Source organism: Patiria miniata, unplaced genomic scaffold, assembly GCF_015706575.1.
Source record: "Patiria miniata isolate m_02_andy unplaced genomic scaffold, ASM1570657v1 HiC_scaffold_22, whole genome shotgun sequence".
NCBI lineage: Eukaryota > Metazoa > Echinodermata > Asteroidea > Valvatida > Asterinidae > Patiria > Patiria miniata.
The window spans coordinates 3,303,128-3,317,687 of record NW_024037061.1 but is presented as its reverse complement, the minus strand read 5'-3'; the positions used below and the strand labels follow the sequence as shown (position 1 = coordinate 3,317,687).

The following is a 14,560-nucleotide window of genomic DNA, read 5'->3' as shown; positions in this document are numbered from 1 at the left end:
GAAGAGTTTTAGAAAAGGGATATTAAGTCCTAATTTCAGCCAAGGAAATTAATTCTGGTTAAGATAAGAGCATTTTGAAACTTCACTTTCAAACTCGAAAACTTTACTACACGAGAACAAAGAAATGCCTCCACAGTCATGACAGTGATACAAATTTCAGTATGTGTGTGTGTGTGCGTGTGTGTTTGTTTACATGGTATACCTACGTACATGTACGCCATGCAGTCACGCGCGAATCTTGCGGTTACTGAAGATGTATCACAGAAGCAAACTTTTTTCCCTGTTTGGGTTTCATGTTTTATTGAATCGAACTGCAGATTACTGTTAACTTTTTTCCATTGCAACTTTATAACATTAGGCCTAACTTATCTATTTCAACAACTTACCTCATCGTCATCACAAACGAAAGAAAACAGTTTAAGATGGGTGCATGATACTCAATTACGGATATCCCAACTGGACCGTTTGCGTTCCCAGCGGAATGCTCCGATGGGCACATGCATGTGCCCAGCGGAAAAGGACCATTCCCCTGGAATGGTGGAACAGTCCAACGGAACGCTCGCCGTTCCGACGGGCACACAGACTGTTCCAACAGAACGCTGGAATGGTCCAATGGAAGGGTCCAACGGAACGTTACCGTTCTGACTTTTGAGACGCTCCCTATAGAAGCAAGGAGTGCAGTGCAAAAAGATTGAAGCGTTTGATGTGTGGCAATCGGCATTTAATGTGTTTATGTCGATTTACATAACTAAGCAACTGTCCCGTTGTATGGAACTCCTTAAACTTAAAGATATAGTTCATCATTTGTAATTTGTGCATTTTGTTCGTTTAAAGCAACAAAAGTGTTCAAAATCTAATGAAGGATACTGAACAACTAACCTGATGAAGTTTCAGCTCAGCTTCAGCTGTTTATTCCGAGAAAAACAGCATTCTAGGATTTCAATTTCAAATCAAAAGTTGCTGAATCATGTTTTGAATTGCAGCTATACGCGATGTCGCGCACTGATCCGACGAATTATAGCAACCGCGCGTGCCTGTGCGTCGTGCCAACGCTTGCGCGCGCTGCTCCAAATAACAAAACGAACTGCTAATTTAAATTTTCCTACGGTGCGTCTTAAGACGCACCGTTGGAAAGGCCTTCTTTCGTTGATTACTTCAAAATGACAGCTTGCCAGAAAGAATAATTTCACAGGGAGTTTAGTCCACTTACTATCTTTCAACCAAGTATGTTTTTCAACAATAATTCGCCAGTTACTTTTTGGCTGCAAATGATGGACTATAGCTTTAAGTATGCGGAGCTCATCCGCACGGCATCCATACCATTCCCGGGGCTTAGCTGGCAAGCCTATGATGAGCAGTTCCACCTCAGGCAGGAGGCAAACCCCGCACGTTCCTGGGGGGAGATTGACTTTGAGCTTTGGCTCACAGTTGCTGTGACAAGCACCACTTCCTTTGCAGCACCGGGGAGGAGTGTTCTAAGTAACTCCCCATCCTATCGCCCCAAAACTCTCAGGCCGGGCCATTGCTTTTCATATAATTCTGCCATGAGGTTCACTTTAGAAGCTTCAGGCCCTGCCAGCCAAGCCAATTCCTTTCATACCGTACTTTTTTATAATTGTATTTAATTTAAAAAAAAGCATAGTTAAGTTAGGCCAAAAAAAAAAGTCTCCGGTTTCTGGTATGGAGCTTACCCAAAAAGTGGTGCGGTGACGCGGCCTTTTTTTTTTTTTACCTGATTTTTTTGCTTCAAATGTGTGCTGATGACTGCAAATGGTGCCCGACTAAACTTAGTGCAAATATATGGGAGTCTAGAGAGGCCACATAAAGCTTATTCTCGACCATAACCCAATCTAAAATCACGTTAAAATTGTGCAGCAGCAGGATTCCAGTTAAAACAGTGAGTTTGGCGGTTTTGAGACATCATCTTTCATTGAAAAAAAACTTTTTCATTTTGCCGACGCGCATGGCTACGGCGACGCGCGCGCATACCAGAAACCGGAGACTTTTTTTTTTTGGCCTTATGTATTCAATTCAAATGTTTTGAATTTGTAAAAAGGGAGATGTAACAATGTTAGTTGGTCCATAGTATGGTCAGACATATCAGACCACATCAGACCACCTCCCACTGTCCAATGAGAACCCATTGTAATACGATTCCTTAGGACAACACCAAATATTCTGTGCTGTCTCCTGTACGTATTCTTCACTTGGGTATGAGCACTCAGTAAAACGACACTGCAGAGATCTTAATGCCGTGTCACATAAATCTTACAGTCACTGCTGTTGGGTTTCATGTTGTCTAGTTGTTTACTATATTACATGTACTTAGCTTCAACTGCATAGCAAATATCAATGGCCTTTATGAGTGTCAATTCTCTTTCACGAAGCAGTCTTCCTCTCACTGTGTCACTTGTAATCCCAACAACTACTCTATCTTTGATGAGACTGTCACACAATGTCCCAAATTCACATCATTTACCTTTCAGTCTGAGGTCAGTTATGAATTGATCCACAGGTTCATTTGACTGTTAGTTGTGCCCTGGTTTTGAACACTAGTTGTCTTTCATGTGTAGCATTTTTCTGTGGTTCAAAGTGTGCTGCAAACTTTTCCATGAGAGTATCCAAGCTAAAGCAGCAAATTAAGGTGAATGTATTGTATCTCCAATGCATCCTCACCTATGACATGAAGCATACATTCACACTGTACCGGGGCCAGCTTTCTTTTCGATTCCACTCGTGGTCATGCGTCAGGTACAACTCAAATCTTTGACTCCATTTGCGCCATTCTTCAGCTACATATTGGTAGAGTCATCCCTCCATGTTGTACTACTTTGTGGGTTTTATTTCACTTGCAATGATAGATGCAATGCACCAGTGGCTTGTGCACATATGTACTTGTCAATTAAATGCTTGACCCAGTTCGGCCCGTCAATAGAGGGCGGTGCAGTATGTAATGGACCTCATTCATTATCATTACGCAGCCGCAGCACGATAATACTTTTTTTCACAGCACGAGTACTTTCCGTGGTAAATAGACTTTTATTTTCAATTATATTCCATTCTTATGCAGTCATATTGTTTGCTCACTTTATGCATATGTTTGAGGACTGCTAAAGATGCTTATCGTCCACATGGACATGTGTACTAATAATGTAGTGTCCACGTATTAAGTTAAAACCATTGTTTGCATGGACCGACGCCATTTTGTATTAAAAAAAAAAGCATGCTATTTTACCTCTATTTTACCTCTTTGTTCACAGCAGTTGAAACATTCTCTACACCGGCCTAGCTATGGACACCTCAAGAGAACGGTAAAGCTTTTTTGGGGGCAAACTCATTTAAAACCATCCAGATCATGCAGATGAGTTCAATTTCACAAAACATTACATATCGGTCACCATGCAAGGTCGTGCACAATAAATTAATTGCGCAGTTGCAGAATAGAATTACAATTCATGACAAGAAACTTGATGTGGCTGTACAGTGTGTTAAATAATTTAAAACCCAAATCCTCCAACTGCCTTCATGTAAAAATATATAACCTCAATCCTGCAAAATTCTCCAGCAATCTTCTCCGGCATAGCAGTGATTATAGGCCTACTTGAAATTCTCCTGGAGCATTGCGGAGGATTTCAAGAAGGCCTATAATCAAGGCCTACATGTATGCACGGGTGAGCATGGGTGGTTTATAGGGTTAATTAAACATCTTGGACCAGAAATTGTTGAAAAGAAGATTATTTACAAGTTAACTGTTTGTATATAAGATGGTTTTCTTTTATTACACAACATAACCCTCATTCACCATTGTGATTTCTTACAGTCAATGTCTACTTTCTTTGGAATAGTACAACTCTCTAAGTTCTGTAATGGGAAACTTCACTTTAAAATCGAAGCTTGTCAATCCTCCTTAGTAAATAGAGGGAGAATGTGCATGCGCCCCCTCCCGCTTAAAATAAAAAGTTAACGCTGTTTATTCAAAAACTTCATAACGTTTTGAAAACGATCAGTAAAGAAGAAAAAATGATGCAGTTTGATGAAACTGACCAATCTCGACGTGGCCAACCAAAGCAACTGTTGCTACAACTTAAGAAGTAACAATGTTGCAGTGTGACGACCTGACTGTTGCCAACGTCGACTTGGCAATCAAAAGCAACAATTGCAACAGCTCAAAAGCCTCACGTTGAGCTCCATATCTGCTGAAGATATCAAGTTATCAGTCGACAAACTTACTGAGCTGTCGAATATGGACAACAATGGGGCCGGCAAGAAGGACCACATACCGAGACCCAACCAAGTTCGCATTGATGATGCTGGAAATGTCAGCATCATTGGATCCAACAACATAGTGACGGTGTTCGATGGGAAACCGGTGAAGAACGAAACCCCTTCCCTTGCTTCCCTGAACATGGAACAAGAGATGAACCGGCTTGCGACTTTCAAAAATTGGCCGCACAGCGCGCCGGTCACAGCTAATGCTCTCGCTAGAGCTGGGTTTTTCTTTTTGGGCATTGGCGATCAGGTTCAGTGTTTTGCCTGCTTAGGAATCATCAAAGAATGGGAATTTGGTGACCTTGCGATGGGAGAACACAAAAAGCACTACCCGAATTGCCCCTTCGTCCGCGATCAGACTCACAAGAGACGGGCCAAAGAGACAGTTTCAGAGCTCTTTAAAGCCCCGAAGAAATCTGAAAGTGGGAAGAAAGGGTCCGGGAAACCTGTGAAGGGTGGCAGATTTAATGAGAACCAGAAGTCCAGTGAGGGAAATCCAACTTGGCAACCCATCATTGATTCCTTCGAAACTGAAGTGCAACTGACCTCTCGGAGTGAGTACAAGCGGCTCTTGTCGTACTGCAGCTGGCCCCGGAACCACCCCATGGATCCTCGCGACCTGGCAAAGGCCGGCTTCTACTTCCTGGAAAAAGACGACATACCGGTAGTGCAGTGCTTCGCCTGCTACGGAAAAATCCAGAACTGGAAACCTCAGGACATCCCTCGGCAGGAGCACGCACGGCGTTTCCCAAGCTGCCCCTTTGTCAAGGGTCTGGATGTCAAAAACGAGCCAATCACAGATCTGCAGATGGCCAACGCAGTCAGTATAGCCTACCGGGAGCCATCAGGATACGAAAACACACTGCAACAATTCTCAAAGCAGTTGGAAGCGGCTCTGCCCCATACAGCCAAAGTGACGAGTCAGTGGGAGCAAGTGGCTTCGCCAAATCGTGTCCTGAACAGGCCCAAGTACCCAGACTATGCTTGGGAGAATGCAAGAGTGGCCACCTATGACAAAGGCTGGCCGGGAATCCTGGGGATCACGCCGCAACAGCTAGCACGAGCGGGATTCTTTTACACAGGTGAGAAACAGAATAAACTTAGCTTTAGATAACTTCAATATTTAGGCCAGTTAGTCAGAGGTACCCCATGCCCTAAATCGTGCGTGGAGTGCTGTGGCCCTGTGGTTAAGGGCATTGGATTCGCGGTCTGCGGGTAAAGCTGCAGGTTGTGGGTTCGAGTCCAGCCTGGGGTCGTGGTGCGTGTGCCCTTGGGAGACTGTGGCACGTATGTTTGTACATGACAAGCGACTGCTGTACCCTTCCTTATTCGCAAAGAGACGTGAACATTTATTTCGCACTGTAAGTCATTGTAAATACTTTTCACAAAGTTTTGCTCTTATTTTTGACACTCGAGTCTTATTAAGTCAAGTTGAGTCTTCCAATTAGGGACTTGAGTCAAGTCATTTGCTTGCAGTGACTCGAGTCGCGTCCAGTCATTTACCCTTAGGGACTCGAGTCGAGTCAAGCCACCAAAAATTGTGACTTGAGTCGGACTCGAGTCGAGTCATTGACTCTAGTCATTCCACTCTGGCTAAACTTTCCTTGTTCTTTGACGCAGGTGAGGGAGACAGCACCAAGTGCTTCTATTGCGGTGGGGGGCTCAAACACTGGGAATCCACCGATGAGCCCTGGACAGAGCACGCAAAGTGGTTCTCAGTCTGTGAGTGGCTGCTCCAACAGCGGGGAAGGACATTTGTGAGCTACGTTGTCCGAAACTTCCCGGTTGACACGTGGCAGTTGAAACAAGCCAGAAATGTAAGTCCCAATGATGTTGAAATTTGAATAAAATGGAAGGTTCTATAATTATACAGTGGAGCACTGTGTGCCAACGGCGCAAGCATGGTACATGGGTTTAAACCCCGATAGAAGTTTTAAGTGTTGCAGCTATTTCAGTACCAAAAGTTGCCAGAGTTTTGGATATTTTGCTGTCGTAAATTTTCTATTCTTCGGTGATTTGTTGTTTCAGTACATGACAGAAAGCCAATGAGCTAACTTTTCTTACAATTGTTTTCAGTGAACAAATTATGGGTTCACGATTTGAACAGAAAACTCCTCAACTGAAGAATGTCTTCCTAAAATGACAACACACTTCTGTTTATGCATATGGATATCTGCATTAACATAAAAATCAAAACTGCAAGAAAACGTTGAGAATGGAAAACGAAGTGAAATGGGACGCAAAGGTGCATTTTCAAGGATTGCATTAACAAGTTATTCCATGACAGGCCCAGTCAGCAGCCCCAGCACCAGCTCCAGCGCCCGCACCAACTCCAGCCAAGGTAGCCACCTCCCCACGCCCCACAGCCTCCGCCTCCCAAGAACCTCCTGAAGACGAGGCCGGTGTGATCTACAAGAAATTGGCCAAGGATGACCCACTGGGTAAGATGCGAAGCGTTGGCTCAGGGTAATCGCAAAGATGTAGTCTATCTCAAAGTCCAAGAAGAAGACGCAAGACCGATCGATCACAATAAATCACAAGCAGTTAAAAAGCAGTCACAAGTCGGGTGTACCCCAGTCACAATCAATCACAGGTCATTCACAATTAATCACAACTCATCACAAGGCAGTCACAAGACAAATCACAAGGCAGACACTAGGCAAATCACAAGGCAGTCACAAGGCAAATCACAAGGCAATCACAAGCCAGTCGCAACTAATTACATGTCATTCACATTTAATCACAACTCATCAAAAGGCAAATCAAAACTCTTCACAAGGCAAATCACAAGACAATCACAAGACAATCACAAGTCAGTCGCAACCCAGTCACTGGTCATTCACAGTCAATCACAACTCATCACAAGTCAGTCACAAGGCAACCAGAAGCCAGTTGCTACCAATCACAGATCATTCACTATTAATCACAACTCATCACAAGTTATTCACAAGGCAATCACAAGGATAATCATAAGTCAAATCAAATGTTAATCACAGGAGAAATTTGTGCAGAGAAAATGGTAAATCAACAAGTTAAATCAAACTCCGGTTCACAAACAATCACAAGGCAAATCATAAGTAAGATCACAAGTCTATCAGAAGTCAAATCACAAGTCCATCTTAAATCCATCACAAGATGATCAGAAAGTAAACAGTATTTAAGGTCACTAGTAACAGGCAAAGAACAATGAATAAACCCAGAAATGGTTGAAATCATTCACAAATCTGTTTTTATTCGCACACCAATATTCAAGTTGAGAGGTTGTTTTTTTTGTCTTGCGTTCAAACAGACGAAGCAATGAATAGTCGGTTGACCAAATGTGTCTTGGAAAAGGGCTATGACGCCGACTTGGTCAAGCAAGTCGTCCGCCGGCAACTCCGGACAGCAGGGAAGGCGTTCGAAAACACCAACGATCTTTTGGAAGCCGTTTGGCAGGCCGAGGAATTACGAGAAGCTGGAAAATGGGAAGAAGACGTTGAAGAAGAAGAGGTGGAAGAGTTCAGGGGCGGAGCCAAGCGTGGGGCGGAGCAATTCATTGCACAGGTGCCCGAGAAACGGAGGAAGGATGCTGGGAGAGGAGAGGATGAACTTGGCGTGCTGACACAAAAGCTTGAAGGGATGAGAGTTGGTGAGCATCAGGCCACTGCGACGGTTGGACCGACTAGAGTAGAACCGACAGAATGGCAGCATCAACAATCACGTACGTCTTTGGATTGCACTTTACAAAGTTAAACTCTCTGATCAACATGTCTACCTGACATACGTTGTGTGGACATTCCTGTGTTTTCATGTAGTAAAGAAAATTCGGGGGAAAAGTCCTCTTACTCACTGAGATGAACACTCTTTGAACCCATATTTTTGATCATGATTTTCTTGAGAGTTCCTCTTTATTGTGCGACTGATAACTCTCACCCACAAATGCCTCTAAAAGTGTTTTTCTGAGACGGGGAACCTTGTGTGGACGTGGGCAAGTCCACACAACTTCTTCACTACCTGCACTGTGTGGACATCTTTTGTTCACAGGTCCATGTAATATGCACTGCCTGTACACAGACACACATACACTCAGTTTTGGATTTCTATACCTCTGAGGACAATGCTTTGTGTTTCCCTTTGTCCCTGTAATTATAACACTCTCCCATAGACTAAGCACGTAACCTAGGTTCAAAGACCGTTTTCTGTGGTGTGGTGACTACCCATGAGTGTTCCCATGGTACTGTGGGGACTGAAGAAGCTATGGGGACAGCAGAAGTCCCCACAACATTGTCGCACAACTACGCCCTTTGTGCATTCTAGTATAGCCGTGATATCTATGATACACCTTCTTTGCAGTTTCCACAATTTTTATTCGTTCCCTCTTTATTTTGACTTTTCAGCCGAAGAGATTGAGCGGGAGATTGAGCGACTTCGCGACGAGAAGCTGTGCAAAGTTTGCATGGACAATGATGCCAACACGGTTCTCATGCCGTGCACGCACCTCGTAGTGTGCGATATGTGCGCAAACTCACTCCGCTATTGCCCGATATGCCGACAGACCATCACCAACGTCGTCAAAGTCTTCAAGTCCTAATGAGCCGATCATGATGCCAGACCAAAAACTTTTTTTTCAACTGATGTAAGATTTGACATCTACTGGGAAAATTGGCTCAGCAAAATATACAACTGGGAATACGATGCCCACTAGAAACAATGCAGGTAAGTTCTCAATGTAAGGCCAAAAAAAAAAGTCTCCGGTTTCTGGTATGCGCGCGCGTCGCTGTAGCCATGCGCGTTGGCAAAATGAAAAAGTTTTTTTCAATGAAAGATGATGTCTCAAAACCGCCAAACTCACTGGTTTGACTGGAATCCTGCTGCTGCACATTTTTAACGTGTTTTTAGATGAGTTATGGTCGAGAATAAGCTTTATGTGGCCTCTCTGTACTCCCAATCCCATAAAGGCCTATTTGAACTAAGTTTAGTCGGGCACCATTTGCAGTCATCAGCCGACATTGGAAGCAAAAAAGTCGGGTAAAAAAAAAAAAAAAGCCGCGTCACAGCACCACTTTTTGGGCAAGCTCCATACCCTAACGTAGAGCTTTTACGGAAAGGCAAATCAGCTTGTAAAGTTAAAACTGTACAATAATACAAGTATAATACGGCTAGGATATCAAGGCAAGCATTTTAAGAATATGAGCAGGTTGGAAGAAACAAGGTCTTTGTTGATATCTTGTAGTGTTGGTTGTACAATTTTGTAGGGAATAAAAAAAAGGGCCGCCCCACTCCCGCCCCCCCCCCCCAAAAAAAATATTTAAAAAATCTGGGGTAGGGCATTTGCAAGTAATACTTTTTTTATTATCCCTAACTTCATAAACAACATTTGTAGGGCTGTCCCAAAAATTTGAATATTCGATCATCGATGGAATATTCAAATAGCTTTTTGCCGGTTCAAAGATTCAAAAGATAGAAAACTACCCATGTACACGCACATCTGTGATGTTACTGTAATTGTAAAGTCACTGCACTTTATTGTCAGATATGCCACTTTTTGTCAACAGTAACTTTTTTTTGTTGATGGCGGTTCATTGTCCATCCTTTTAGCCAGGGTAAAAGCCCTTGACAAATTAAAAAATACTTGCTGCAAAACACTTCTGCGTCCCATAACATCAATTGCCAAGCGTAAATTTTAACCAGCGCGCTTTGCATGCGAATTTTGACAGGAGGGGCATGCAGTTGCAACTGGCACACGTAAGCTTGACGGCCAAATTTTGAACATCCGAAATATTCAGTCAAAACACAGTTTCAAATATCTCAATACTAATTTATTCGGAAATGGACAGCCCTAAAAATTTTGTGTTTATGTGTAGGCTTTTTGAGGGAACTTGTTGTTGTTGAGGATTTTTTTCAGTCTTGTTCCTTTATGTACCCATTAATCCTTACGTTGCGCGTGATTCCAGTATGCTAGCTAGTGCATAACATAAACTGTGAGATGTGCATTTATAAATTAGATGTAAGGGTTATTAGCCAGTGGCATTCGAACTTTAAAACTGGGGGTTCTAGCTAGAAGGAGCAGTTGCCAATTTCATGGAACTACGTAGTTTTTTTTTTCATTTACGATTATAGTACGGAAACCGGGTATCTATTGAAGTAAAACACGGGTACCCGTAGAAGAAACCCAACCCCATAATCTAAATCCCGCAAGTTGTTGAAAGGGTTTTACAGCTTTAAGGTGTAAACTGCAACTCTCCACCACAAATTAATAGCTGTCACAACCTATTTTCATTTTCTGAGAAATTACTAAGTAATTTGTCAAGTTGGTTATGGGTACCCGATCCCAGTTCCTGACATCTGCGGTCGGGTATTCGGGTAACCCGTTCCCGATGCACACCCCTATGAAAGGCAGGGAAAGAACATTGCTACGGTAATTACCCAGAAAAAATGCCAACTTACAGAGAAACAGCTCACTCAAAGTGAAGATGTGATCGGTCCCCAAAAAAGTGTGAATTTATTCTACCAGAATTGGTTACCATCGAAAGAAAATGATCATTTAAGGTGATTTTCAAACAGGGGCACACTTTTTTGTTAGCAATGGAATCCAGTTTTAAGATCCCAAAAATATAACGTGAATATAATATTTTCTGTTGTCTCAAAATGCAACTGAGCTAAAATTTCAACATGATACATGCACCTTCCTTAAGATTTTGAGCATTGTTGCTGCTTCGAACAAAAAAAATGCACAAAAACAAATGATGTACCTTTAACGATGCTTAGCATGTAAACGTAGCTTAGCACTAAATTTCTGCTCAGAAGTTCCATGAAATTGATTCTGCTGTAGTCTTGGTTCAGAATGATGGGCGATTGCTCAAAGTGCAAACATCTTGAACTAAGACTAATCCCACAAGAGTTCAGCATGGACTCCGTGCATGGACAATAGAGGGCGCTCTGTTCCTGGGAGGAACACACTGCATACTGGTTCACGCAAAAGTACGCTCGACTAAGTTTATTCTGAATGTGCACAAATCTGTAGCGTCTTTGCGCAAACATCGGGCGTCGCGTCGGCAATGCGTTCCAATGTCTCTCTCAGTGGTCTCCCCTAACTCTCCCTTTCTTACCGTTGAGGGGTACTTGTGCACAGAGCCTATATGATTAGGTAGCTTGCTGGCAAATTCAAAACCTAGTCAAGTCAACCATTGAAGAATACATGTTGGGGGGGGGGGGCGGGTGGCCGGCCTTATTTGTACCTTTCTCCATATTTTGTGTAAACTACCTACATGTACTGTGTGAAACTATGAAAATATGTACAATGATAGAGTAATCTTCGTTATCTCTAAAGATTCCACAAAAGACAGCAAACAACCGATTTGGTAGAATTACATGTACATACGTTATTGTTTGGTGTGGATTTCATTTTTGATGATTGCCACTTTTTGTTGAATTTTGTTTTAGCTAAGAGTTCATGTTATACAATGCACTTGTTTTCAAATATTTCATATTAGTCATCAATTGGTAATCGTTTATACAGAATGTTGTGTTTATAATGTAATTGACATGGGCATTGTGGGGGGGGGGCTTCTCCCCCCCCCCCCCGGAAAAAAAGAAAAAAGAGAAAAAAAAGAAGAAAACAAAAGAAAACAAAAGAGAAGATAAAGAGGCGTGAAATCATAGTGGTGTAAACTTAATGAGTGGGGGGGGGGGGGGCAAAATGTCCCTGCCCCCCTCTAAAACTGATAAATCGAGAATTTGTTGAGAAATACAAGTATTTTTTTGGAAAAATTATGTTTTGCCCCCCTCTAGAAAAAATCCTGGCGACGTCCATGGTATTTGATACAAAATTAAAAACATTTTTTAATGACGACACTTCTTTTTTTCTTATATATATGTTTTGTTAGTTACAATGGCTTCTATAATCACTTTTTTTCTCTTATACCTGTTTATGTTAGCTTATTAGGATTGTGCCTTTACAATATTGTATTTTGCTTTCTGTTATGTTATTGTTTCAGTATGGAAATAAATGTAATATAATTGAATGGAATATGTTAGTTAAAATTGCTTTACTCACTTCTTTTTGTACATTTTGTTATGATTAACAGGTAATACTCTGTGTTATAACTGTAATGGAAAAAAAAATCACAAATCTGAAATGAAATTAAACACTCAGGAGAAAAAAAAATTATGTAATACTCTAAATAGTAACACAAGTGCTGTGACATAGAACACACCTGGATATTGGATTCATATTCAATGAGAAGTCGGTGTTTATTCAGTTGTTTAAATTATGCCAGTTGACCGCAGCGGGTCTGCAGTAGTGAGAAATGTCTTGAAGAAAGAATTTGTTGGCATGATGATAACAACTTTTTTTCTAGACTTCTATAGTAAAATACTTTACTGTGATAATATTGTAAGTTTAAAAAGGTGTTTCAAGTTGAAGCAGTTATGTTTGATAAGTAATTGTGAAATTGCCAAGTTTGAACACGCATGCAGATATACATGTACCGGTACATATGCCTAACGTTAATGTATTAAAAGCAATCAATGTAAATTGCGTTATTCACAAAATTGTTACAAAATATCCTGCAAAAATTACACAGCAGGATTTTAATTGGTGTTAGTTTTGTTTTGGGGTTTATTATTTCTTCTATTGCAGCATATATGTTAACATGGTTGGAATGTTGGGTTTGAATAGTTTTTTTTTTGAATGGGAAATTGATTTATGGTTTTGTTGAATTTTGTTTTTGTTTTCTATCAATATGTAATACTTTCATATTTAGTGATAAAGTTTACTGATCAGCAAGAAAGATCGAAATGTTTAGTTCTAAAGGTATGTACATGTACATTCAATTATCATTGTAAGACTTGTAAGTGTGAGACTAAATTTTAAAACTAAAGTTCACTGTTAGCTAGTTTACAGCCCTATATTTTTTTTCACCCAGAAACAGTAGATATTCCAATTGTCAAATGAATAAATGAGATTTAAAATGACAAGGTATAAACATTGCAGTTCATCTCGTTAAACAAACATGGCAGAATTACAGAAAATAGTGCAGTGTGTACATGTACTTGTAAATTTGTATGTTGTAACTGCATTGTATCCAGTTGTAGTGCGGACAATTAAAAAATTCATATGCATGTACATTGCATATTGAACATACTATGGCGCATGGCTCTTGCACTGATGTCTCCATCCATTGCTGTGCTTACAATGTATATCTGTGAAGCCATTATTGGTGAGCCTCTCAATACAAGCATTGACTAAATATTGGCTAATAAAAAAATTGGAAAGAATGTTGTCTGTCATACCTGTTGGCTTGTAAAATAATCCATGCCATTTCAACTCGGATCAAGCATTATCAAGATTTGATATTTTATTGAACAGATTAAGAATCTCCCAAGATGGCACCCTACTAGCTTCAACCTATGTTCCTAACGCACTTGCCAGTCCAATAGAAACATATATTGAGGACAATTTCCCTGGAGTGACCCATCACTGGTAGCCTTGCTCAATATAGCTGGGCTGAATGGTGCTCGTACACCAGCGAAATGCCTAATTCCACAATACATTCTGGCTACATTGTGTATTTTTAATTCCTCACAGCACTGTAATGATGAAGCAAACTTACCATTGTAATGTCTTTGTTTGTTTGTTTGGCCCGTGTTGTTTGTCTGCTGTTTTCCACAAGCTTCTGCCTATTAAAACAGCCCCATGCTCTTATTTGCTTCTTTAATTTTGCTGTTAATTTGATATTTACTGCTTTATTGTTTAACCCTTTTCTCTAAAGTTTTTATGTATACATATTTTCTCTTCATGAAGCATGGAAATAAATGTGAAGTTTAATAGAATTTAATTGACTGCACACTTATGGCAAAACAATTGGCAAATGCATTGTTAACTACACGTACATGTACATGTGTATTTCCAATTGTAGTGTGAATTGGTAGAGATTATACATTGTACTCGTAAACGCACCTTTTAAGGTCTTGATGAAATGTAGTAACATTTCTAATAGTATGAATGGTTCAAATAAAAATTAAAAAGCGCAAAAAAGGTATTGTTTCATTTATTAGAAATGTGTTGCATTGAATTTCGAATTTATGAAACGGGTACGACCAGACACAGCTAATTAAACACACATGTGACATCACAAATTCTTTAGCGGACAATACCTTTATTTTGCATTAGCATTATGACAATATATAGCAAGAGTAGATCCAGAAATTCACACTAAATTAACTGGTACACTGAAAATATCCAAGAGTTCATGCCCAGACTAAAACCATGAACGGTTTAAAAAAAAATGTAAAACAAAATATGGCATTT

At 40.8% G+C, this 14,560-nt stretch overlaps 1 protein-coding gene across 1 annotated transcript; it reads left to right on the top strand.

The window, feature by feature from the left end:
• The first annotated feature begins 3,254 nt into the window (after positions 1-3,254).
• Positions 3,255-14,528, top strand: LOC119730351 (baculoviral IAP repeat-containing protein 7-like). The gene is made up of 6 exons (XM_038203204.1): positions 3,255-3,311; positions 3,821-5,351; positions 5,890-6,086; positions 6,557-6,710; positions 7,559-7,969; positions 8,646-14,528. The coding sequence occupies exons 2-6, from the start codon at positions 4,244-4,246 to the stop codon at positions 8,837-8,839; spliced, it is 2,064 nt and encodes a 687-aa protein (XP_038059132.1). The 5' UTR covers positions 3,255-3,311; positions 3,821-4,243; the 3' UTR covers positions 8,840-14,528.
• Positions 14,529-14,560: the final 32 nt, after the last annotated feature.

Excerpts from the sequence above, each read along its gene's own strand:
- LOC119730351 (XM_038203204.1), top strand. The coding sequence starts at position 4,244 with ATGGACAACAATGGGGCCGGCAAGAAGGACCACATACCGAGACCCAAC. Across the intron at positions 5,352-5,889 it reads AGCGGGATTCTTTTACACAG|GTGAGGGAGACAGCACCAAG; the intron begins GTGAGAAACAGA and ends TCTTTGACGCAG. Across the intron at positions 6,711-7,558 it reads GGCCAAGGATGACCCACTGG|ACGAAGCAATGAATAGTCGG; the intron begins GTAAGATGCGAA and ends GCGTTCAAACAG.